We start from the raw sequence: 25,850 nt of genomic DNA, 5'->3' as shown, positions 1-25,850 counted from the left end.
GGGAACTGTGGCTTCTCCCATCCTTACAGCACTGTGAGCAAACATAAGAAAAAAAAGCTTCAAATTATATAAAACGGTTCATGTTCAACATGTAAGGCAGGGGTGTTGAATCTCTTTGAGCCTGAGAGCCAAATTCCATTTTAGAGAAGCTCTCAGGCTGCATTCCAGTGGTGGGTGGGCCTGAAGTCAAATGAGGCAGGGCTAATATACCAAAAATACCAGCATGTTTTAGCTTAAAGCTCTTACTGCCGGCAACTAAACCTTAGGAAAGGCATTTTAACCTATTAGAATGCAGAAAAATGCACAAAATGTACTGCGATACCTGACAGCATGCCTCTCCCGAAATGTACCCACCTGTACGCTACGTTCAGCATCTAGGTCCTCCTCTGAGTGCCTCCTCCAAGGGAAGCTCAGAAGGTGGCAATGAGGGAGAGGGCCTTCTCAGTGGTGGCCCCCCCATCTGTGGAATGAATTCCCCGATGAGGTCCGCCTGGCGCCAACATCATTATCTTTTCAGCGCCAGGTTAAGACCTTTCTCTTTTCCCAGGCATTTGGCAGCACATGATGGGTTTTCATCGGTCCTGGATGTGTCTTTAGTTATGACTGACAGTTCAAAGTCGTTTTTTAGTTACATGTTGTTTGTGTATATTGTCTTTGTGCTTTTATGTATATGGCTTTTAAACTTTGTATATTGTATTTGATGTTTTAACTTCTGTAAACCGCCCAGAGAGCTTCACCTATGGGGCGGTATAGAAACGTTAATAATGATAATGATAATAGGCAGGAAACTACCAAAAGATCAGTGGCTGTGAAAAAGGGGTTGGTGCCAGGGGAAGGGGATGTGGCCTCAGGAACACCTTAGAGCCGGATTTGGCCCCTGGGCTTGATGGTCTTCATCCCTGATGTAAGAAGAGCAAAATCTACAAGAGAAAAAATAATTAGTCGATCGGTTCTCATCAAACCACTGCCTGCTTTTCTGGCTCCTTTTTAATTCATTATACAGTATTCAGTTCCAAACTCTAGTGTAGGTAACATGTGGACGTTCTTGCTGAAAGGCCATAACATGACAGATGAACTTTTTCTAAAACATGATGCAAAGTGCTGAGGGAGCAATGTTGTTGCCAAGATGGTTTGACTGTGACTGATTAGAAAGCAATGGTTCCTTTTCCTCTTGCAGTTCATCTCCACGGGGATAATAGCTTTCAGCTCCTAACAGGTAACCAGGGAGAAGAAAAGGAAGGTGTGAGAAGAATAATTTGGAAGATTCCCATTTAACATTAAGCTGAGCCTAGAACCAATTTGTTAGCTGTCCTCTGGGGAGTCCCACCGTAATCCTTTTTCACAGGAGAGTGGAATTTTTCCTATGGGTAATAATAGTAAGCTCAACACAACTTTATTGGACAGAGTTCAACTCTTGTTCCTGAATTTGCATGTATGGCTTTGTGTGTCTCAGTAAACAGAGCAACACTAAAAATGTATTAGTGAAAACAGACTGGTGTAAGGCATGCTGTTCTGTGAGTTATGCAAAGTGAAAAGATGCCCCCCTCCTTAATAGTCAATTGTAGATTCTTAACAGGGCAGTGGATTTACTGTGTTCTGGGCGGCGGCGGCGGGGGGGGGGGTTGAAGGCTCTTGCTATGAATGGGGCTACTGCCAGAGTATTTCCTGCTGACCTCCTGGCCCAGGGGCCCATATCCCGCTCTCCAGGATTCCCAAAATGGCCACACCCCTTCCCAGACCATTGATGATTTGGTGATTTCCTGGCTTTTGTGCAGTTTCTCCTACCCCTCCTAAGGTGAAATGCCTCTCCTAAGGCTTAGTTCCTGGAAGTAAGAGCTTTATGCTAACACCAGCTGGTTTTTTTGGTCCCACTACTCTTGTCTTTGGCCCCACCCATCACTGGACTGCAAGATACAAATAATACCATGGATCACACACAACTATATATTAGTAGCGTTGATTTCAGTGGAATTGCATCTTTGTATGTGAGTTCACTGAAATCAACACCACTGTACTGACATACGTAAATAGGCCAAAATTGCCCTCTTGAACTAAGTAAAGTATAAATTAAAAGTATCTAGTAGTCAGTTTGAAACCACGTGGGTTACACAATGGTTGTATATTATCAGAACTTCATCCAATATGGCAACAAATTTATTTGGAAAGGAAAAGAAAGGTTCCTCCTGTGCAAGCACCGAGTCATTGCTGACTCCTAGAGGGACGCCGCTTTCGCTGGTGTTTTCATGGCAGACTGTAGCGGGGTGGTTTGCCATTGCCTTCCCCAGTCGTGACTGCCTTTCTCCCAGCAAGCTGGGTACTCATTTTACTGACCTTGGAAGGATGGAAGGCTGAGTCGACCTGAGCCGGCCACCTGGGACCCAGCTTCTGCTGGGATCGAACTCAGGTCATGGGGAGAGTTTCGGTTGCAATACTGCCGCCTACCACTCTGCGCCACACGAGGCTTCATTTGAGGCCAACGGAAATTATGAGGGAGGGGGAGGCTAGTAACTTCTGTCCTTCTACATGCCCCCCCCTCCACACACACATTGGGAGATAAACAAGAGTATGATAACCCATTCTACTGTTTCAGTGCACTAGGTGAGCTGGCAAATGTTGAAACAAACCCTTGACATCTTCTCCATGTTCTGTATTCCTGGCAGTAAGCTGCTCCTGACAGTCAACATACTTCATCACCACAACGTCATTGCCACCTTGACTTTCCAAAGCATCTGTCTCAGCAGAAAGAGAGAGAGAAAGTGTCAGCAACACTGGTAAATGCTGGAATCATATAGTGCAAAATATATTCTGTGCAAAATACATTTAACACAGAGCTGACCCAACAAAAATCTATTATGTTTGGGAAATAAACTGGTCCTTGAATACATGCTAAGTTTTCAGATATCTCCACATTAAAAGATAAACTCATAAGGAAAGCCAAATAATGAATGCTGGAAACTTTGGATAAACGAGGTGCTGTTGCCATGTGAGCATATCTATAAAACAATCTTCCCCAACCTGGTGCCCTCCAGATGTGTTGGACTGCAACTCACATCATTCCCAACCAGTGTGGCCATTGGCCATGGGCATTGCAGTCCACATCTGGAGGGCACCAGGTTGGGGAAGGCTGGTATCAAAAGGACTGGAGATGGTGATGCCACACTGCCTGCAGTTTCAAATCACTCCTTCCTTCATTGCTGGAGACAGAGTACTTGGGGGCGAACAGGAAAGCACAGGCACACGTTTGCATGCTTCCTTATCGCTCATCCCTTCCGAACACCCTAATGAAGTATTAATGGTGATATTGTTATATTGTAAGCCGCTCTAGGAGTGTTTGCTGAAAAACAGCCTATAAAGATCCCAAATAAATATGTGTCCCTTTGTGCAAGCAAGCATCAAATACACCTGGCCTTTACTATTGCTAATTTGTCCCTCTTAGGTAGCAGTAAATGCCTTCTAGAATATGTGGCATATGACAGCTCCTTTTTGTGTCCAACCAGCTCCAACATATAAGATTAATGGGGCGGGGGGGGGGGGCAGAAACCAAGATTCATTTGCATTCCAAAGGCTAACAATTGTAACAACACAACTTCTGCAGCCCTTTTTTTTTTTTCCAGTGGCCTTGAAAATGGGTAGGTTTATTTATAGTTCAGGAGAAATCATTTTAGATGCCGAGGCTCAAAACTAAATAAAATGAAAGACATACAATCCTTAATTTCATTGAAGCTAAGCCTCTCAGTAGAGTTACAAAAGTGCGGGGAGGCGGGGGCCGGAATAGACGTCACATGATGATACTATAAATATTAAGTAAAGGTCAGAATGTATGGCTTTCTACATGCCTTTCACATCTGCATTACCAGAAGTCTCTTCAGCTCGACCCATTATTTCATTCTCGGTGGCACAGAGGTTTTGCCTCAGAAAAAACGTTCTCATTTTTCCTTTGCCTTTGACCTCTATTTCTCCCCTTTCTGCCATCTCAAACACATGTTGGGGTAATGCTCTGTGCAGTGCAAGAAACACAACGAATTTGGTCTTAAGTACAGGTTTTCTGTTAAACCTCCAAAATCATGTGCCCAAACAGCCTCAGGGTCCCGCCAACCTAAGCACTCTTTTCATACATCACCTTGTAATCTGACCCAAAGACCACCCCATCATTTCCCCTTGGCTGGAAATGCTAGCAAATTCTGCGCTCCTTGATATCTATGTTGCCAGAAGATCTTACAATGGATATAAAATAAAATAAAGTGGGACCTGCAACAAAATGTTGCACCATGGTCAGGGAGCCAGCCAGCCAGCCAGCCAGCCCTTCTTCTAGAATACTCCATTCCATTGTCCCTGGCCCTGCCCTAGATTGTGTGTGTGTGTGTGTGTGTGTGTGTGTGTGTGTGTGTCCTTCCAATAGTCAGGGCCAAACTAGACAAGCCACCGTTTATGTAATTATTAATTGCATGAATGGTTTTTTAGATGTAAATAGCAGGCATGAGGGGGAACTAATCCAGATCTAGAGCTGGGCCAGAGGAATTCCCCACTATGGTTCCAAACCAGATCAGGGGCCCCTCACCTGCTATTTGCATGGAGGAACAGCTCCCATTCATTCCAGTGGGAGTTCTCGCCCCACGCCCCAATGCAAATAGCAGACATGGGGGCCCAAATCCAGAGTGGAGCCACAGCAGGGACAATTAGTTAAAGCACTTCATACCAGGGTCCCAATCTGGACTGGGGGCCTGTGCCTGCAATTTACTTTTCAAAAGCCCTTATCTAGTTTGGCCCTGGGTCAGCATTCCATACCCACTGAGCATGTTCAGTCCTCATTGGGCTGTTTTTATGGGTTTTTCTCCCTTTAGGTTTTTCTTTTCTAAAGACTTTTGCACTTCTGCAAACCCTGAGGTTCTCTCCGGCCTGCCGATACCTCTCCTTTGTGTATGGATGCAGCTGTTTTGGCTACATAAGGATCCACGCTTGGAAAGTGTGTTTGCTATTGGTATATAGAATGGGTGGGTGGGTGGGTGGAATATTTATTTATTTGTTGCTTGTTTGCTTGCATTTATATCCCGCCTTTTTTCCTCTTGCAAGGAACCCAAGGCGGCTTACATTATCCTCCTCCTCTCCATTTTATCCTCACAACAACAACCCTTTGAGGTAGGTTGGGCTGAGAGTGTGTGACTGGCCCAAAGTCACCCAGTGAACTTCCATGGCCAAGAAACATGAACAATAGGAACACGAATGAGGCAGTAACAGCCATTAGGGTGCAATCTTATGCATGTTTAGAGAGAAAACATCTTACAACTCCCAGTATTCCATAGCCAGCAATGCTGGCTGGGGAATGCTGGGAATTCTAGGCCTATTTTCTGTCTAAACATGCATGGGATTGCACTTGTAGTAGTTCAGCTACTTTGCCCTACAAAAGCCATCACTTCCTAGCCCTGAAGAAGGTTCAGTCATTTGTGTGGAGTATGTTGGGGTGCTGCAGGCTGGAATGGGGACCCCCAAGAAGCCTGAGAGTCGATAGCCCTGGGGCAGACAATGTAAAAAGCAGAAAAGGTAAAAGATAATATTTTATTTCCCATTTTATCACTAATTATTTGTGGGCTCTTACTTGAATGCTGTTGGGCTGACATGGATTTTGTCTGGGAGCCCATGGCTTTCCATCCTAGAAGCTGTATTGACGGTATCACCAAATAAACAATATCTGGGCATTTTCTCCCCGACTACTCCAGCCAACACTGGTCCAGTATGTAGCCCAATTCTAATCTGTTGGCATAAACACAACATGAAAATATGACGGGAGAAATATACTGTTATTTATTATCGCTCCAAAAGAAATAAGTTGTTCTTCACTGGACCTCCTTAATTTGTTTTAGTATACTATGAGGAATTTTAGCTAGATTGTTGTTTAAAAATACCCATAGAGTACATTCAAAATGCTTTCTCTTCTATAGCAAAGTTACAAGCGAGTAAACCCTGTGCAGGAGTTGCATGCACTGCATAAAAAACAGAAACTTCCCATAATACTACTGATGACGTAGGCTATAGTCTACAAAAGTGTATGCCAGAATAAATGTGTTAGCCTTTAAGGTGCCATAAGACTCTTTGTTGTTTTTATGGATAGAAAGGGGCCACAGAGCTATGTGTTTAGCCCCACCCCCAGGGTGTGCGCCCTGTCTGATATAGAACCCTGGAAAATGAGGGTTCTACATGGCGCAGGGAGCCCAGAAGGATAGAAAACGTTCTCCTATGACGAACTTGTGTCTCGGTTCGTGAGGTGCTGAGAGGAGCTCCTCAGCCTTAGGAAGGGCCTAAATATGCAGTCCCACAGCCCCTTTCCAACCATGTGGGCTGTAACACCTACATGGGGCTTAAATGAAATATTTTTATTGAACTGATCAGTTGCTTACATTGTGGCAAGCTTTCAAATTCACATGTTCATCTTCAGCAATAGGTTTTCAACTCAAAACAAAATCCATCTTGTCTCATGCTTGGTTCTGATGACAACCTGGCTGGATCTCCTGTTCTCAGAAAGATAGGGCTGTTTGGGGTCCCAAAGGTTATTTATTTATTTATTATTATTATTTTATTTATTACATTTATATCACGCCTTTTTTTCCTCCAAGGAACTCAAGGTGGCGTACATAATCCTCCTATGGTTATCCAGGTTATCCAGTCAAACACAAGTTGTATTGCCAAAGAAAGTGAGTCGTGCAGTTATACCTTTGGCATTCCATCGCCATGTGTTTCAAAACTGTAATTCTAAAGACATATGCAGCCAAATCCTGTGCATGTTTACTCAGAAGTAAGTTTCACCCATTTTAATGGGACCTACACCCAAGTGAGTATAGATAGGGATTGAAGCTGTGCAGCGCAATCCTATACATGTCTACTCAGAAGTAAGTCCTGTTAAGTTCAGTAAGGCTTACTTCCAGGGAAGTCTGTATAGCTGGGATGGGGAACATAAATTGGTTGGGGGGGCTGGATGTCGCCCCATCCTGCCCTCCTCCAACCAGTACCTCAGTGGGGGACCCAGCTTCATTACATGCGGGCTTTCCCCAGCTGGCAAAAGCCTACACACAGCAAAACTGCCCCGGCCAAGGGCCCAGATGGAGGAGTGCTCATTCTTCTGGTGCTCCTCTCCCACGGATTGCTGTTCTTCCTCAGAATCAGAACTGCTCTGGGGCTCTATGGGCTCAGTTTCCACCCTGACATAAGAAGACTTTGCTTTGAAAGCTTTTAAATGTTGATTACCTGTATAGGTTTATCAGTAATGGGGTTCATAACTTCTTTTGCAGCAATTCTCATGCCTAGGGCAAAATTAGCCACCCTTTCAGCATGGCTGGTGACAGGCACTGGGATCCCTCCTACAACCATGTAGGCATCACCTATTGTTTCCACCTGTAAGGCAACAGGGAGACATACTGTTGGCATGGAAAGACCTAACCATGCAAGGTGCCAAGGACAAAGCTGAAACTTATAGCTGTTGATGTATGAAGACTTGTCTTATTCACACACACACACTAAAGGAACATACCAAACTGCTTGGTCATGCTTCCTCCCCTTCTTTTTGACCCTTGCAGAGACCTCAGGTATGTTTCCTATATTTCATCTAGGGATTCGAGGGGCTGCTAACTCATGAGGGCTTAGCACCTGTTGCCACTGAGCAAGCAGTGTCGGGGCAATGATGGATAGAGACATGACTCTGGCCGCATCTACATGGCACTGCTTTGGCCCCCCACCCCATCGCAACTGCGCAGCAATTTGGCTTCGAGTCGGCATGCCCTGCGGCTGCGATACACTCGCGATGTACTGTGGGATTCCCTTACGGACTTGCTGTGCCCTTTGGGGAGGGGGGCATTTTACTGAGATGCGCAGCTGTGCAGTCCTGTGAGTGTGGGGGTGTCACAGTTCACTGGCTGTTTTGTATTTGAGGGGCTCTGCTGTGTCTTTCCGTCCCTTTTTAGGTAAAAATTGGGTGTTTTGTGCTCTTTCATTTCCGCACCATCAGTTTGACAGTTCCCCAGCCCGAGACTCTCGCGATGGTTCGCACTCACAAGCGTGAGTGCTACATGCCTAGCCATCGCTCCGAAATGGTGGCCGGAGCGATGTTGGTCCTTCCCCAAGACCCCCCCCCCCGGCCCTTGGGTACTCAGTCCACAACTGTTGCGAAGATACGAAGCTGCAAAAATGTGCACAAGTGTGCTTAAATAAATGAAAACACCCCTCTGTGCCTCTGTAACTGTGCAGCTGCGAAGGGATGGGGGAGAAAAGGGGCGTCACAGAGTGACACAGGCACTACGCACACCTACAACACGCCTACTGTAAGATGCGAAGTCAGTTCGGGGAAGGAACAGATGAAAAAATCACAGTAAAATGACTCCTTGGAACTCCACTTTTTCCGGGTGAAAACCACGGATGGCTGTGATGTCACTATTGTGTCATCTATCACGAGGGACCTCGACACACACCTGCCCCGGAGTAAAAGCCTGATGTAGATGGGGCCTCTGTCCTGGCTAATTAATACAAATGAACAAAAGCGTTGTGGCACTGGGTTTTATACTCTGGATAGCCAGGAAAAATCTTCACAGGAAAGGAAGCAGGGAGGGAATGACTGGAGAATGAGTTGGCAGAGGAGTTGGCAATTGATTGATTGCATTTCTAGACCACCTTTCTGGAGCCAACCAAAAACAAAAAAAACCCAAAAATCGTTTATAAAAATAAATACATTGTAAAATGGGAACTGCTATTTGGGAAATGCTAGCTTAGAAGGGCTTGAAACTTTAACGTGTAGTAAGTGAATAGTCTCATTCTTGCGGCCATCTGAAATAATCCTTCTGTCAATATGGCTCAATACAGTTGACTAAGCAGCATAAGAGATTGCAACATGCGATGCAAATGTTTATAAATAGTAGGAAGACTTACTTTATAGACACCATGGACACTAGTTAGTCGATCAAACTTGGAGTACATTGAATTAAGCATGTTTACGATCTGAATAGGTTCACAGACAGAGCAGATGTTTGTGAAAGTCACGACGTCGCTGAAAAGTATTGTGCAGGAACTAAAATCTCCTACGGGAATAAGTAAAAGAAGAGTCGCTAAAAGAAGAAGACCGAAACAGTCAGTAGAAAGTTTCTCTTGCTTCTGTCCTTCTGTTAGTGTAGAGAAAAGCCCAGTCCCAACATGCATAACCTACTTCATTTGTGTAAGGTTATTGATGGATTCAGGTGGTTTAGATATTATATTTTATTGGGCCAAGGAGTTAGTGAGGGTAGCAAACCTTTGCATCATCGCAGAAGCTTTAAGCAGGACATAACCAAGCAGCCTTCTTCTTCACACTTCTTGAAATCTAGGTGCAATACCCAATGCTGCCATTGTGCTGAAGATGTTGCACCAGGATGGCAAAGCACTGGTGCGACGAACAGGAAACTAGGACTTCCTGCAGCAACTCTGGAAATGCGGTGAAACACGCATTTCTGGAATGGGACAGGAACTCTGCTGACCTGTTCCATCCTGGAAACAAGTGTTTTGGCTAATTTCTGGTGGCTCTAGGAAGTGCTAGCTTCCCGTTGCGCTGGGGGTGGGCCCCGCTGGTGCACAGGTAGCGCTGGATACTGCCTTAGTAATTTATAGCCCCAATCAGCAAAACCCTCCTGAGGTGCTTCCAGACGAGGCTTTATTGTGCAAGAGCTTTGCCTCATTCACAATGTTTTATGGGGGTGGGGTTGCGCAGATATCATTGTCTTCCATCTTTAACCCTCTCATGTTTTCACACCATAGAAAATACGAGACGGAGGAAGAGACAGAATAACTGCACAATGTATTTTGATTGGTAGCTCCATCTGGAAGCATCCCTGGTTAAAAAACAAACACACACATATGCAAGATAAAAGTGTAAGTAATAATATGCAGATAAAAAGGCCTTGTCTGAATCCTTTTGGGTCAGATAAGTGATTATCTTTGACGTCAAACTGTCTAGCGCTCTTAAAGCAGCAAAATACATGACAGACCAAGCTCCACAGGCAAAACTAACATCACTGGGGCTGCTCATATCAGTTTTCCTTTTATTTTTTATGAATTAAACCTACAGCCCGCTCTTGCCAGGGAGGCGTTCCTAGCAGAACTCTACTCTGACTGCCAGCCAAGTCCAGGCCCACCCAACCTCAGCAATGCCACAGCAGCTGGTGTTCCCAGTTCATCTACTGGGCCCATCAGTCTCCTTGTGCTGTTGTTAGCTGTGCAGACTTGTAAAACATTCATGATAGAATTCTGGGGGGGAAAACACCAAAGGACAACAAAAGCATTGTACCTGCTTCCACCTTTCTGCCCTCCTTCAGTTGATTGGCCACATGTTTTGGCAACATGGCGTACAGTAAAGTTTCTGATTTCTTCTTTTCTGCCTCCAGGTTTTTGGAGAGTATCCTAAGTTCTTCCTTCTTTCTCTCGAGCTGGTTGGATAGCTCTATCTCTGCCAGCCGTTGCTGGTTGAAGAGGATGAGGTCCCTTGTCGTGTCATGCTGTGCTAGGTCAGAAAGGTGCATCTGTTGTTCCTCCAGCTCCTCTAAACTGCGTAGCTTTGGTGAGCACAAGTACATCATGCACTGGATGGACTCCATCCAGATCATTTGTCCTTTTCATAATAAAGATATTATAGAATGATGTTCCAAGGATGCTTAAATCTACTAGCAGCAAAACTGAAAGCTGTCAGTAATTTATGAATAGGGAATCTAAGTTTTGTGTGCTTAAAAACTCCAGATCTTACAGCTGAAAAACCCAAATCTTGCAAATGCTTCATACCCTGTTATTTTTTTAGGTTTTTAGAATTTGGAATCCAGAATCTTGAATTCTTTTGTGAGGTATTGAAAGAATAAAGGACTCATAAGAGATAGCTATGTCACCGATTGTGTTGGCCTTTGTCACATTAATAGTACATAAAATATGCAAATACAATACACAAATATATACCAAAGAGGCATATATAGTTTTACTACAAAATATCAAAGGGCTAATAGATCTGTAGATTTAAAAAAGAAAACAAATTGTTTTGTTTTGCATATGAGCACAATTATGATGGTATTCCATTTGTTAAGGAAAATTCATGTATGATTAAAGGGTAAACAACATTGACAGGATCAAGGCCCATCAAGTCTCTGGGGTAAGGAGGGGTGTGTGTGAGGATTAACCTTTGGCTTCTTGTGCCATCAGCACTCAGAATGATTGGGAATTTGAGCTTAATAGTTGAAATTAACTTTTTCCACAGACTCTACTTACTAATTGCCAGAAACTGAGGGAATCTTTTCAAATTCAAATGTCTGCAAAAGGCAATTCAGTTTGGTACCTCTGAGCTTTAGTGCAGGCTGTCTCTTCCACAATTTAGGCAACATATCCCCTCGTATCTTGAGAACAAACTGGCTGTTGATAAACTTCCGTATGCTGAAAATAGTGAATGTAACTTGTGGATGAACAATAGAAAAATATTCATCTAATCTGGTTCCAAGTATCTTCAATCCTGGTACAAATTTCTGAAGGTTAACACCTGCCTGTTTAATCTTCAGCTGAGAACAGGACAGAAAGGCAGTATTCCATAAATAAAGCCTTTTCAAACTCTCTTTAAAATCAACAGCTAACAAAAAATTACCTCATAATCAAGGCAGATCCTACTAAAAACCTGTTCAACATAGCAGTAAGACTGATCTTAAGCATTAGACCCTAATAATATTCCTGCATTGAGCAGGGGGTTGGACTTGATGGTCTTATAGGCCCCTTCCAACCCTACTATTCTATGATTCTATGATAACATTTACATGTATTTACTGGAATAATAATTCTAATGCACTGCATACACTTACAACTGAAGTTGATCCAATAAAAATGGATAAGGACTGTGGGGCCAATCCTACAACCATCTTTAGCCCAAACTTTTATTTTATTTATTTATTATAGTTATATCTCACCTTTCTTCCATTGTGGAACTAAAGGTGGCTACATGTGGTTCCCAAGTGGTCTCCCCTCCAAGTACTGACCAGACCCAGACCTGCTTAGCTTCAGCACAGTGGCTGCCTCATGTGCCTTCAGGCCATGCCCTGGAACTCTTAACTACAAATACTCAACCAAAGGGCTAACTTACTGTTTTATCAAATACTATGTGAAAAGGAAATGCACAGCAGAATGTTCTCTCCTCAACCCAAAGCTTCTCAGGGAAAACTGGTTCAAACGTACCTAAAAAGTTGCCTATGAAACACACACACACACACACACACACACACACAGAAAGAGAGAGAGAGAGAGAGAGAGAGAGAGAGAATGAATATATCTTTACTTGACTTTGCACATTGGATCTGTATACAGTCATTTGATTATTCTCCATTTTGGATGGGCTTACAGCTTCCTTCACACACACACACACACACACACACACACACACCTTTCCAGGAGCACTTTGATACGGGCATCCCAGCCACTGATTCGGTGCTGACTAAAGATGTTTTTCTGCCTGAACTGAAATGCCAAATTGCTTCCCCCTCCTCCATGCCAGAGCCAACACTTTACAACAGGGGTGCAGAACCTCAGCCCCAGGGACCAAAACTGCCTCCCTGGGGTCCCAATCTGGCCCTCTGGGATGCCCCAGAAGACCACACTACTTTCTCCCCAGCCACCAATAACTTGGTGATTTCCTGGCTTTTGGACAGTTTCCCTCCCACTGTAAAATGTTGAAATGCCTCTCCTGAGACTTAGTTACTGGCAGTAAGAGGTTTACGCTAAAATCGGCTGGTGTTTTTGCCCCTGCTCCCTTTGCCTCTGGTTCCGACCTTTTTGCCTTCAGCCCTGCCAACCACTGGAATGCGGCCCCCAAGAACTTCTCTGAAATGGAATTCAGCCCTCGGGCTGAAAGAGGTTCTGCACCCCTGCTTTAAGATGTCTTGCTCTACCGTTCCTGCCTTAATTATCCCCCTAAGTTCTACCGCCTGAAGAACGCTGCTTCACCTTGCTGCATGGTAGGGCTGACCCCACATCTGTTTCTGTTTTGAAAGGCACAAGTAGTAACTTAAAATTCGTGACCCCCTGCACTGAAATAGGGGTGCTTCCAGGCAAACTTTTACTGTGCAATTGCACTGCCTCACCCCTGGAATTGTATGGGACGGGGGAAAGTTTCGACAACATCATCTTCAATTTGTAACCCTCCCATGTTTTCGCATTGCTTCTTCCGTCTTTTTCATACCAGAAAAAAAGTTAAGGAAGAAAAGGTAGAATAAGACTGTACAATGCCTTTTTATTGTTAGCAATAGGAGAACTCTGTCTAGAAGCACCCTTGTTGGAATAGGTACATGGTATGGAAGCTCTTCCCTCTGAACAATAAAGTCTTCAGCAGAAAAATCCTGCACAGTTTCAAACATATTTCAAAACTTAGTTTATTTTTTCAATGAAAGGTGACATTGTATCCCAAGTATCCCAGTCCCAAAGCATCCAAATTCCAATGCCAGATTCAATGTGTATAATCAGCAAGCTTGGTAGCCCTGCCTACGACATAAAATCCCAGTCTTTCGCCAACCTGAACATGAAGATGTGTAAGTGAAACTGAGAAGGTTGTTGCTAAGCAGAGCAAATCAATCAATTAATTACATTTAGAGCCTTTCTACACAAGGCTTTTATTTTGTCCTCTTGATTGCTCACTTACTGTAGTTTGCTGGTCCTTTATACGTTGTCATCTTCCAGGGCCTCTCCCATTCTTTGCAACTATTATCCCGTTTTTCCCCTAACTAGGAAAGTCTGCTATTATTTAGAAAAGGCGTTATAAAGCTCTGTGTAATTGCACAATTCTGCTATACCACAGTGTCATCTAGTGGTTGTATGATGAAACATATAGAAAAGCAGAGAAAGAAAACCTCCAGAAAAAAGCACATGTAAAGGAGCGGATTGTAGTCCTCAAAGAATCTGGAAGCAGAAGCCCTGGTGTGGGATAAAAGCCTCATGTAGAAATGCCCTTAATGGTCTGAAAATAATTAAGCAACCACGCTTTTCAGAAAGCAAGACAACCACCTCCTGCTGTGTCAATCAAGGACATCACCTGGAGGTTTTTTGTAATGGTGCTTACATCCAACCAACTCATGGCCTCTCATTTATGCTACTGAGGTCCATATTTCATTACAGTTGTCATGCCTAAAGTTCAAAAGGAACTGACCTTTCCCAAATTTCACAATATGCCTCACAATGTCCCAGTGGGATTCCTTTTCTACAGATTCTTCCCTCCCTTTCTGAAAAGCCGCATTCAGTCTCTAAAAAGAACAAATTGGCACAACAACGGGACATCGTGGTTAGTAAAATTAGACAATTCATGCGCTTGTCCTATAACTGGCATGAAGAACCTCTGGCCTGTGGACCTGATACGGCCTGTGAGGGGTCCCCATCCGTCCTGTCAGTTTGTCTGCCTGTCTCCGCCCCCTCTTCTCTGGCCCTGCCTAGGACCTGTAACAATTTATGTCAAAGCAAACTTATGGCTGCAACAAAACTGATGTATACAGATTTATACATAAGTTTCACTGCACATATGGAAGGTGACGCCTTCATTATTATTCTATCATGCAGTGTCCTTTGAAGTTGGCCCTTTACAGACATTCTAATGGGTGAACTGAACACAGTGGATGCAGGCATTCCAATAATAAGATCTGCCCGCAATGTACACACATTCATTTCAATGTCTGAAGTGAGCCTACACATGAACACTAGCAGTGAGGGTCCTACACAAGTACAGTTATAGGCTCACTTCATATATTGAAAAGAATAGGGGTAAGTCAGAGGTCGGGCCTACTACCCCCTCCGCCACCCCCGCATGCATTCATTCTACCCAGTTAGAACATCCATAAATGGCTACAGAACCATAGAATACTAGGAAGGTATCTGTCAGGGTGGACACTGAGCCCATAGAATCCCAGAGTAGTTCTGATTCTGAGGAAGAGCAGCCGCTCCTGGGAGAGGAGCGCACTCATCCTTCCCAGGGCCAACAGCTGGCAGAGATTCCTCCCACTGGCATTCCTGGCATAGATAGCAGTCCCGGGAGTGAGAGAGCGCGGGAAGAAGACTTGCTGGACGCGCGACGCTGACGCAGGGAGCGGCACCAAATGGAGGGCACGGAAAGGAGGCGTAGTGCCCGGTTGGCGCGCAAACTACGGTTGCGCCCAGAGGATCCAAGGGAAAAGGGGAGGGACTCTCCCTAGCCCATAAGTTCAGGGTCCGCCAGTGATTCTCCTTCAAACGGGGACCAACTGTTCCAACTTAGGGCATAGGTACTCTGCTGCTCATATCTAGTTGCTAACAGTAGAGTTGTTAAGTCGTAAAAGAGGAATAAAGCTTTGAAAAGAATCCCTTTGTCTGTGTCTGGACTTGGCTACTGGATTAGACTGAGAGAGGCCACCAAGGAACCCTTGACAGTATCAGGAGCTGCTGGAATCTGTGGATAGCTGCCTCATGTGGTGAGCCATTGAACCGTAGGTGGCAGCTTCTCACTGGAATGCCCAAAGGCTGTGGACTGACTCCTCCCACCCAGGTTGGCCATTGGATCTTTCTGGACAGGAAGGAATATAAGGGGGCTTTTTGTTCCAGTTGAGCCTTGCTTGAGCAACACAGTCTTCCTGAGATGTAGCATGTTTCTTATCCTTGGTGGTTCTTCAGTTCTCACTTCTGGCTTGCTCTGTAATCCTGCCTCCTGGTTTCTCCTTTGGTCCTGAGTTCTGGCTTTATCCCATGGCTCCTGGCTCACCTCAGACTGCTGCCTACATCCCAACTTTGACAAAAGGAATCCTATGGATTATCTAAAGCAGAATATATTGTACCGAAAGCTTGCTTGTTATCTGTTTTTCCTATCCTTTCCTTAAAAACCTCCAAGGAACAAGAGACTACAACCTTTCCTGCTTTTGATCACTCAGTAGACTGGTTTTCAAACTTCGTGTCTTCTGGGATCCTCTTCCACATTGGCTCATCTCTTCAAGAATTCCCACACACTGCTGAAAACTACCAAATTCCTTCTAATGAACACAGTATCCTAGAGATCTGTATGGGTGTTCCCCTCTATAGATGCAGAATCTTGGAATTAAGTCAAAAACTAAGTTTTGAAGCCCACCTTCTCCAGGACCAATTTCATCACCTTTTTATTCTCCTCAGAGTTATCTACACAGGCAGAATTGGCTTTTTCTTTGTTCTTTGCCTCTTTATGGTTCTGCAAAATAAAAAATATCACGTGCTCCTTCTTCCCAGTGCGCTCCTCTTCTTCATTTTGATTAAGAATTTCTAGTTTCACTTCACTGTCAAAAAAATCTCTGGCCACAGCTTCAAGAATTCCTGTGTAAGAAAGATATTATGGCAGCCCATGTCCCACACAGAGTAAATTCACTGAAGAATAGTTTCCCATTCCCTCCTCCCATCTCCACCTTCTGAAAAGTTTTTCCAAAGGAACAGGGGTCAGTTTGGGGCAATTTCCCCCTCGCCCAGCAATCTAGAGTAAAACCGGAGGAGGGACAAGATCTTGTGTTATTGTACCTGGGACAATGTGACACAGGCCTTTCCTGTCAGAGTAATAGTGGAGTAACATCATGCCATCTGTCCTTTCCACTCGAAATGATGGTGCATTCATTTCCTAAGTAGAAAAACTATGTTTTAATTTTCTTGAAGAAATTTGTATATAGTTTTATACTAAACACTCTTAAAAGATGCATTTTAATCTCCTTGGGACAGAACTTGAACTTCTGACATGGTTCCATTAAAGTAACCAAGGCAACACCATATCATGTCCACTTACTTCCATTAAGTATATTAACAGTATCAACAGATGGAAAAATGAAAAATCAGATTTCCCCCTATAAATGAGTCCCTGTGGCTTGCTTGATGTGGGGTTACTGCTTTATATTTTGGGTTTTATGAAATGTGGCATTATTTAGTATAAACATCACCCAATGTTTCTTTAACACAACCAAACCCAACATCATAATACTTTGGATTTCCCCCATTTTATATGCAGTTCTGTTATAGAGAAAAGCCATCAAACAGTCGCAAGCAGCCTGTCCTCTCCCTCAATACTTCCCATTGTCCTTCCTGTCAAAGCAGAACAACTTCACCAAAAGTTATCAAACAGTTACAGCAGCAGGGCCAGCCCAAGACATTTTGCTGCCTGAGGCAAAGGTCGGCATGGTCCCCCCTCCTCCCCTGTTCCAAATACAGAAGCCAACCAGACTGACTGTTGAATCCTACTTCAACACTGGCAATGGGACAGCATCCTCCATCACACCTGGGGGCAGCAGGGCAGCTTAGGGGATGCAGGGCACACATAGCTCTGTCCTCCAACATCTGATTGCTGCTCCCTGGCCCCCGGCATTTGTTTTCTGAGATGGCCGCCTCACTCTACCTAATGGTAAGGCCGGCCCGGGCAGGAATTGAAATTCAACTGGCATTGTAATAAAGATATAACTTTGGTACAGCAAATCCTTACTCCTTCCAAGTAAAAGACCCCCTCTGTCCCTTGACAACTGTTCTAGTTTGACAATTATTCTAGCTGCCCTAGGCTTATTCTATAAGCCTAGGGCAGCTCCACATATTAGAAATACTGCAGGAAACACCAGTGTTACATTGCATTTCTGTCATGCCCCCACTGGAGGAAACCTCCTCAGAGGAAGAGCTGGAGTTCCCAGAAACTGAGGGAACCTCCGATCAGTCACTGTCACCAAAACAGGAGGAGTCTGGGCCCTCGGGGAAGATGGCTGTAGGTCCGGCCCCGTCAGGGGGAGGGGGCTCTGCCTCTGAGGCAGAGGCTGAGCAACCCCTTGATGCCAGGAGCATTGTTGCCTCAAGCAACAGGCCAGTAGGGCTCCTGTGAGGAGTGATCACTTCCTCAGGAGAAAACAACTCTTCATGAGTAGGGCTCTGACCAGAGAACTCTAATGTACTGCAGCTGAGCCCTGGGTGGGGCTAGGCAGGCTTTGGGGTTAAAAGCTTTCAGTGTATGCCTAGCCGGTGTTGGGAAAAACATCATTCTTCCAGCTTCTGCACCTTCTATCTTGCCTCCCAGACCTTGTTCTGTGATGCTCTGTGCTACTGACCCTTGAATGCCTTGATGCTGCTTCTAGACTGTGTAATGTATGTAACTGCCGAACTGTGTTTTGACCTCTGCCTGCTATCTCGACCAGTCTTGCCCTAGCCTAAACCCCATGAGACTGAAACCTGTGTGTCTGAACATTTGCTGGCTTCCGTACCTTCCTTCTTATTTAGCCCTGCACCCAGAGTCTGCCACAGTCCACACAGGACAATTTCCCACAGCTAACATGTAAAGCAGGGCTGCAGGATCTCAGGCCTAGGGGCCAAATCTAGCCCTCTTGGGGTCCCAATCTGGCCCTCTGGAGTTTTCCAGAGGGCCATACCCCCTTCCCCTAAACACTGAACGTTTGGTAGTTTCCCCGCTTTTGTGCAGTTTCTCCCCATTCTAAACTGCTGAAATGCCTCTCCTAAGGCTTAATTATGTACTAGCAGTAAGAACTTTAAGCTAAAATCTGTTTATAGTTTTCGTATTTTAGCCCCTCCTCTTTTGCCTTCAGCCCTCCCCCTTTGCCCTAATCCCCATCCACCACTGGAAATTGACACATCCCCCACCTCACCCCGCTTCTCTGAATTGGAATTAGGCCCTCAGGCTGAAAGTGGCTCTGTACCTGTGATGTGAAGTTTGGGTATCATATACACAGGCACATGTGTTTTTTAAAACTTCCTTTTTAAGTAGGGTGGAACAGCAGAAGGAGGTACCTGGTAGGACAAGGCAAGATAGCTATGAAGGGCATCCAGGTTCTCAATAAACTCCATCAAGTTTCCTCCTAGCGTCCGTAGCATTCTATCATACCCTGACATCTTACAGAAACCAAAAAAGTGTTCCCCAAAAAGTTTCAGCACTGCCTCTTCTGACACGTCTGAATGGAAATAAATGAGATGAAGAGACAACAGGGTTGGAATCACTCAGATCTGGAGCATGAGCAAAATGGAGCCACTGAATCTGCCCAAAGGATCACAAGCCAGCCCAACATCCTGGGGTGCTTCCAGAGAAGACATTTATTGTACAACTGCCCTGCCATATTGATGGAGTCTTATGGTGGGTCCAGACAACTATGTTTTCCATTTGTAGCCCTCCCACATCTTTCCACTGCTTCTTCGATCTTTTTTTCTTACCACAGAAAATACTTTTAAGGTGGGAAAGATGGAAAAGCTGCATAATGCCTAATGGGCTGCATCTAATACTATGTGAGAGGACTTCCACTTGCACAGCATGTGTTTCTTTTCCCCCTCCTTCTCCCTGCAGCCCCACACACATCCCCCAACTCTGCTCCAGAGGGTCCCAAAATTTCTGAAGCAGATTTGGGGGGCACACAGGGAAGGCTGCAGTAGGGAGGGGAAATTTGCTCTGTGAGCAGGGTCTGTTCCACTCGGGGAATGACACAATTGGATACAAACTCAATGATTGGTGGTGCTAGGAGCCGCATCTGAAAGCACCCCTGGTATGGATCCAGAGACCTTATGACTGCTTATAAGGATCTCTCCCCTCTCCCAAATATGTAAGTCCTAATGGATCCAACAATTTGCATGTTTTGGGGTGGAGGGTGTAGAAGCTGTAGGACAATACCAGTTATGCATTTGGCAAGGGTAGGGGGTGACGTATTTGTTCACCGCAGAAAGTACACCATTTGCCCTTTCCCCTGAAGTTTCCTGTAGGAGTCTGAAACCTCCATGATTTTCAATGCTTTTTACTCTCTATGCAGTACCCTTCCATATTTCTGCAGGACTCTTGGGCTATCGTTGATGCCACAGGTGCCATAAACATCCTAAGACTTTCATCATAAAATGTCTCCAGAGAAATGTGTGCAGATCTCACAGGGCAGTTGGGCTGGCTGGCTTGAAAACAACAAAACAAAAACACGGGGGGGGGGGGGACTCAAAAAGTGTCTACATTTTATTTGAACCTGAAGTCGGATTTTTATTGAGGGGATCTTTCATGGGCTAATAAATCTTAATAGCACACAGACCTTCTTAACTCTGAGTCTCCCTGAGACAGCTTGGAAAGCAGAAACACCTAACAGTACAGTTGGCTCCAGTTCTTTATTTTAATAGGATAACTATTTAATTGCTGGGGCTGGGAGGTGCAGGTGATGAGGGAAGCAGGGGAATGCCTGGATGATTAAGTAAAAGCATGCCCCAGAATCTTCTGTTGGAGTAGGGCCTAGTCAAGTCAACTCCTTCTTTGAAGTTGCCAGGCCCACCTTAGCTGAGTTCAGTGGGACTTACTGCCAGGTAAGCATGTATATGGGCTGCAGTCCTATGCCCATTTGCTTCAGAATAAGTGCTATTGAACTTAGTTGTACTGACTTCTGAGTACACAGGATTAGGCTACAAGATTCATTGCTCCTAGAATTACACCATGATGTAAAATAAATGTAACAGAACCAAATAATATAAAATCAGGCTGAAGTAAAGTAATAAAGCAAATTGAATACAAAAACAAGGCAAAGTGAAACTAATCCCAAACAGGAAATAAAACCAGCAGTTATCTCAGTACTTAGTGTTTTGCAGGCTTCTTCAACCAACTGTACTGTGACAGCATCGTCATACACTGTATATGTCATAAAGCTGTCTTCCACCCCAGCCTGTGTTCTGTGAAAATGCCAAAGATGAGGGTGAAGCTAAATAAAGAACACTGTTTACAATCCAGTTTGTAAAGTACGGTAAAAACAAAACACTTTAAAAAACTTTTTTTAACGGCTACAGTGTTTAGTTGATGTATTTTTAAAATCATTTTAAAAGGTACAACCAATTAACTGGACAGAGATTTTTTAAAAAACCTGATAATTATTTTAACGTTAAATACTTTAACCAAAAGGACAATTACCCTTTTAGCTTTTAAATCCGTGCAGGACAGGCTATTTCAGAGTAAATGTATACACATGGCATAGAAGAGCCTTGAGCAACGTGAACGAAACAGTGGACAGACATTCTGTTAGAATCGCAGTGTTAACAAATTCACATGAGTATCCTAATTTTCAAATTTCACTGACATAATGTTGTAGAGGTACTGATACTTACTTGAGAGTTTCCCATGTTTCTTCACCAAATTTCTCTATAAGAAGAGACTTCAGGCAAGTGTTGATAAATCCATACTAGAGAGAGATGGACAGTTATTCAAAGCCTAATGATCTTCCTCTCTAAATACAGCCCCATGTATGTCCAATTTCCATTGAATTATTTCTTTGTTGTTGTTGTTGAACTTTATAGCTTCTTCAGCCTGCTAATGATTCCATTTTTGAAATATACCATTGTTTCATAAGAAGAGCACTACTGGATGGACCAAAAGTCCATTTAACCCAGTATCCTTTCCCCCACAGTGGGCCAACCAGATGTCAGTGGGAAGCCCACAAGCAAGACATGAGGGCAATAGTAGCCTCCCACTTGTGTTCTCCAGGAACTGGTACTCAGAGGCATACTGCCTCTGCTAATGGAGGTAATATAACCATCAGGACAAGTAGCTATTGATAGATCTTTCCTTCATGAATTTGTCTAATCCCCCTTTCAAAGCCATGCTGTGCGCCTTCCCCGCATCTTGTGGCCGTGAATGCCACACATTAATTGTGCATTGCATGAAGAAGTAGCTTCTTTTGACTGTCCTGGATCTACTACCAATCAATTTCATTGGCTAACTTGGAGTTCTAATATGATGAGAGAGGGAGGGAGACAAGCTTCTCTCTATCCTCTCTGTCCATAGCATGAATTTTTTTAAATAAAACTCTATCATGTTCTCCCCACTCCCCATAGTCACCTGCAACTGTCAAAACAGGACAATGGGAAAGAATGCTTACCATGGTACCGTTATCTTAAACCAGATATGACAGACCCTCCATGGAGCTGGTGTTGCTCTGATCTAAAGCTTGGCCACAAAGCCAACCTTTAAACACCCAGTGAACAGAGTACAGGAAGGCCCATAGGGAAGCCAAGCCAGGAATGAATTTGGTGCACTGAATCTCAGTAGAGCACAGAACCAGAATGCCTAGTGCTGGGAGGGATGACTGAAGTAATTTGTTACCCTCCCTGGAGTATATATAACTTTGCAATAAAATCCTATCTTTTATGATAGTTCAGCTCAGCAATAGCTGAGGGCAAAGCCCCTAGGATAGCAGAGAAGCCAGGAAACTTCCCTAATATTGGGATAGAATTGTATAAATTATAGAGGCCCGCAGCCAAATATACAGGTTTGATATTTAAAACTGTGGTACAGCAGGCAAATATTTCATATTTGCACCACCTTACTCCTGCTGCTATATTAGGAAATTCAATAATTAAATGCCTCCAAGAGAACTGGATTAACATTTATTCATTTTATTTATTAAATTTATTTTATTTATTAAATTTATTTTATTTATTAAATTTATTAATCGCCCATCTGGCCGATCACCCAGGCACTCTGGGCGATGTACAACAATAAAAACAGTTTATACAATAAAATTCAACATTAAAAACATCACATTTCTAAAATTACCGTAGCCCACCCCAAATGCCTGCCTGAACAACCATGTTTTTAATGCTTGGCGGAAGCTCATTAAAGAGGGGGCATAGCGGAGTTCCCTAGGGAGGGAGTTCCACAGAGTGGGGGCCACCACAGAGAAGGCCCTCTCCCTTGTCCTCACCAGCCTAGCTGTCCTGGCTGATGGGACAGAGAGAAGGCCATCCGAGGCTGATCTTGTTAAGCGGCCTATCTGGTGTTGTTGGAGGCTCTCCTTGAGATAGGCTGGGCCAGAACCATATAGGGTTTTAAAGGTCAAAACCAACACCTTGAATTTGGCCCGGAAAACAACTGGTGGCCAGTGCAGCTCCTTCAGCACTGGAGTGATGTGATCTCGCCGGCGGCTGCCTTTAATCAGGCGAGCCGCCGCGTTCTGTACCAGCTGCAGCTTCCGAACCGTCTTCAAGGGTAACCCCATGTAGAGCACATTATAGTAGTCTAAACGAGAGGAGACCAGGGCATGTACTACCGATGGGAGCAGATGGTTGGGAAGGAAGGGGCACAGCTGCCGTATCAGATGGAGTTGGTACAGCACTGTCTGGCTCACAGCTGACACCTGAGCCTCCATGGACAGCTGGGAGACTAAGATGGCCCCCAGGCTGCGGACCTGGTCTTTCAAGAATAACTGTACCCCATTCAACACCCGGTCAACATCCCCCAACCTCCTCTTGTCTCCCACCAAAAGTACCTCTCTCTTGTCAGGGTTCAGCTTCAGCTTGTTCCTCCCCTTCCAGCCACTCACCGTCTCCAGACATTTGGGCAGGGATTTTACGGCCAACCTTGGTGAAGATTTGAATGAGAGGTAGAGCTGTGTGTCATCCACATACTGATGACACCGCATCCCAAACCTCCTGATGATGGCCCCCAGCAGCTTCACATAGATATTAAATAGCATCGGGGAGAGGATGGAACCCTGTGGCACCCCACTAGTGAGTGGCCATGGGTCCGAAACCTCCTCTCCCAGTGCTACCCTCTGGTACCTGCTGGAGAGGAAGGACTGGAACCACCGTAATATGGTATCTCCAATGCCCAACCTCTCCAGGCGGTCCAGGAGGATACCGTGGTCAACGGTATCAAAAGCCGCTGAGAGGTCGAGGAGAACAAGGAAGGAGCATTCGCCCCTATCCATAGCCCTCCTCATATCATCCACCAAGGCAACCAAGGCCGTTTCTGTCCATTGCCCAGGCCTGAAGCCCGACTGAAATGGATCTAGATAATCGGCTTTTTCCAAGTGTGCCTTCAACTGCATCGCCACCACCCGCTTAATCACCTTGCCCAAAAAAGGCAGATTTGAGACTGGGTGAAAGTTGTTCAGAACTTGGGGATCCAAGGAGAGCTTTTTTAAAAGCAGTCTTATCACTGCCTCCTTGAGGGCTGATGGCATCACTCCCTCCTCAAGGGAGGCATTCACCACCACCTTGATCCCCTCACCCAGCCTCTCTCTGCAGCTCATAATGAGCCAAGATGGGCAAGGATCAAGTAAGCAAGTGGTCGGCCTTACAGATGAAACCACCTTGTCCACTTCATCAGAAGGAAGAAGCTGGAACCGATCCCACAAAACCGGTGTGCCACAGACCGCCTCCTGCTCACTAACTGTATCCACAGCGCATGGAATAACACTCCTAATCCGATCAATTTTATCTGCAAAGTGCCTTGCCAAGGCCTCACAGGAGGCCTTAGAATCAGCGGTTCCGGAGCAACTGGACCAACCACTTGGAACAGCCTCCTGGGACAGCACTCTGCAGACGCAATAGAGCCAGCATAAAAAGCACTCCTTTTTTGCTGCCTTCACTGCCACGTGATAGGCTGAAGATACAGCTCTAGCCCATGTCTGGTCGCCTTTGGAGCGAGACTTCAGCCACCAGCGCTCTAGCCGTCTCACCTCCTGTTTCAGAGCTCATAACTGCGGATCCCAATGGCTAATGCAACACAGCTTGGCCTCTTGGCATGAGAGTAGTTAAAGTCATCTTATGTTTGAGGCTTCCCAGATAGGAGGCAGACGTGCCAGGCCATCAGTAACAGACAATTGACTCATTGGTACTCTTTACTGATAAGAAAGGAATCCAGACAATAGGTGTCTGGTTTTGCAGTTGGGGACCAAGATGTCAGTGCCCATATTAGATTTATAGTAACATCCCCCTCACAGCATTGTAAAACAGCCGTAACTCCCTCTCTGGTTGTCTTGGGATCAGGAGATCTCAGCCCAACCTCCCTCAGCCTGGTGGCCTCCAGATGTGTTGGGCTGCAACTTCCATAATTCCCAGCCAGCATGGCCAATGCCAGGTTGGGGGAAGGCTGCCTCAGCCAATGGAAACCAAAGAAGGCACTAATAGCTGTCCCTTCTGTGACATTAAAGGATTTTAGCCAATCACAGCCAGAGGCTTCATAGCAACCATAAAATGCCTTTGCATATTATGGTATAGGTTTACTAGATCAGAATCTAATACAATCACCACATCCTGACTTTAAGTGAAGAAAAGGAACTGATGGCATGAAGCCATGGAAATTATTTGGGGGACTCATAAATGTCAATTTGCAGAATCCAAAAATAAAACAATTAGAAATGGTGAACTACAGAATGCATCCGGGGTCTAAAAATGGATAATTAATTGTGCCATTCCATGCTTTGTACTATGTACCTGTTTATTTCTATTTTGTTTTCTTTCAGGAACCAAAACCTATGGAAGCTGTGAATCTCTCGGGTAAGCCTCACTTTGACAGCTAATTATCTATCATCATCTGTGAAGTCTGTGTAGGCTGAATGGGTCTCTGTTCCTATGGCAAATGGGATCCCTTGGGCCTTCTGGGCATAACTTCAGCAAAGCACAGGGGTATTCTGTTGCGTGCTCTCTGTGTGCGTGTGTGTGTGTGTGTGTTTAGCAATAATGTTTGCAATTGCAACTTTTCTGGATGTTTCTTCCCATTTGTAGTGGCATAGTTTATTGAATTACATGCAAATAGGCAAACCCAGTAAGAAGGTGGGTTCGATTGCAAATTTCATTTAATCATTACATTCTGAGGAAATGTAATATCTGTAGAACTGAACACAGGAAAAAAGCCAACTTTTCTTCCTGAATTCTTGTAAGAGAGATATAAGGCTAGAATACCACAGCCCATTATACATGGGGCTGCCCTTAAAGACTTCAGAAACTTCAACTGGTTCAGAACATGACTTACTACCTGGAATGTGCTGGTCTGAACATATCTTACCCATGCTAAAGGATCTTCGCTGACTGGCTACCAATGTGTTGCTGAAGTAAATTCAAGATGTAGGTACTGAATGTCAAAGCCTTAA

The 25,850-nt window shown here is 44.7% G+C and overlaps 1 protein-coding gene across 1 annotated transcript; it reads right to left on the bottom strand.

Annotated features, from left to right (window-relative positions):
- Positions 1-1,081: 1,081 nt before the first annotated feature.
- On the bottom strand, positions 1,082-21,512 carry LOC146359052 (guanylate cyclase soluble subunit beta-2-like). The gene is made up of 16 exons (XM_084810877.1): positions 21,483-21,512; positions 21,085-21,158; positions 20,561-20,655; positions 18,763-18,923; positions 16,516-16,612; positions 16,100-16,317; positions 14,165-14,258; positions 12,113-12,216; positions 11,324-11,540; positions 10,295-10,615; positions 8,908-9,056; positions 7,237-7,383; positions 5,594-5,748; positions 3,855-3,997; positions 2,625-2,729; positions 1,082-1,209 (listed from the first exon to the last, which is right to left on the bottom strand). Exons 1-16 carry the CDS (start codon positions 21,510-21,512, stop codon positions 1,082-1,084), a joined length of 2,238 nt encoding a protein of 745 aa, XP_084667003.1.
- Between the last annotated feature and the right edge of the window lie 4,338 nt (positions 21,513-25,850).

The sequence above is a fragment of the Heloderma suspectum genome, chromosome 1, assembly GCF_057233095.1.
Source record: "Heloderma suspectum isolate Gila_16-S chromosome 1, 16-S_ref, whole genome shotgun sequence".
Lineage (NCBI taxonomy): Eukaryota > Metazoa > Chordata > Lepidosauria > Squamata > Helodermatidae > Heloderma > Heloderma suspectum.
The sequence above is the reverse complement of the archived record's forward strand: the minus strand, read 5'-3'. Positions and strand labels throughout refer to the sequence as shown.

Bases quoted from the DNA above. Each gene is read 5' to 3' on its own strand.
- LOC146359052 (XM_084810877.1), bottom strand. From the start codon at position 21,512: ATGGTTATATTACCTCCATTAGCAGAGGCA. The intron at 14,259-16,099 runs GTGGGCTTCAAA...TGTTCTTTTTAG, and splicing joins TGAAATTGGTCCTGGAGAAG to AGACTGAATGCGGCTTTTCA. The intron at 12,217-14,164 runs GTCAGTTCCTTT...TGTGTTTCATAG, and splicing joins TATTGTGAAATTTGGGAAAG to GCAACTTTTTAGGTACGTTT.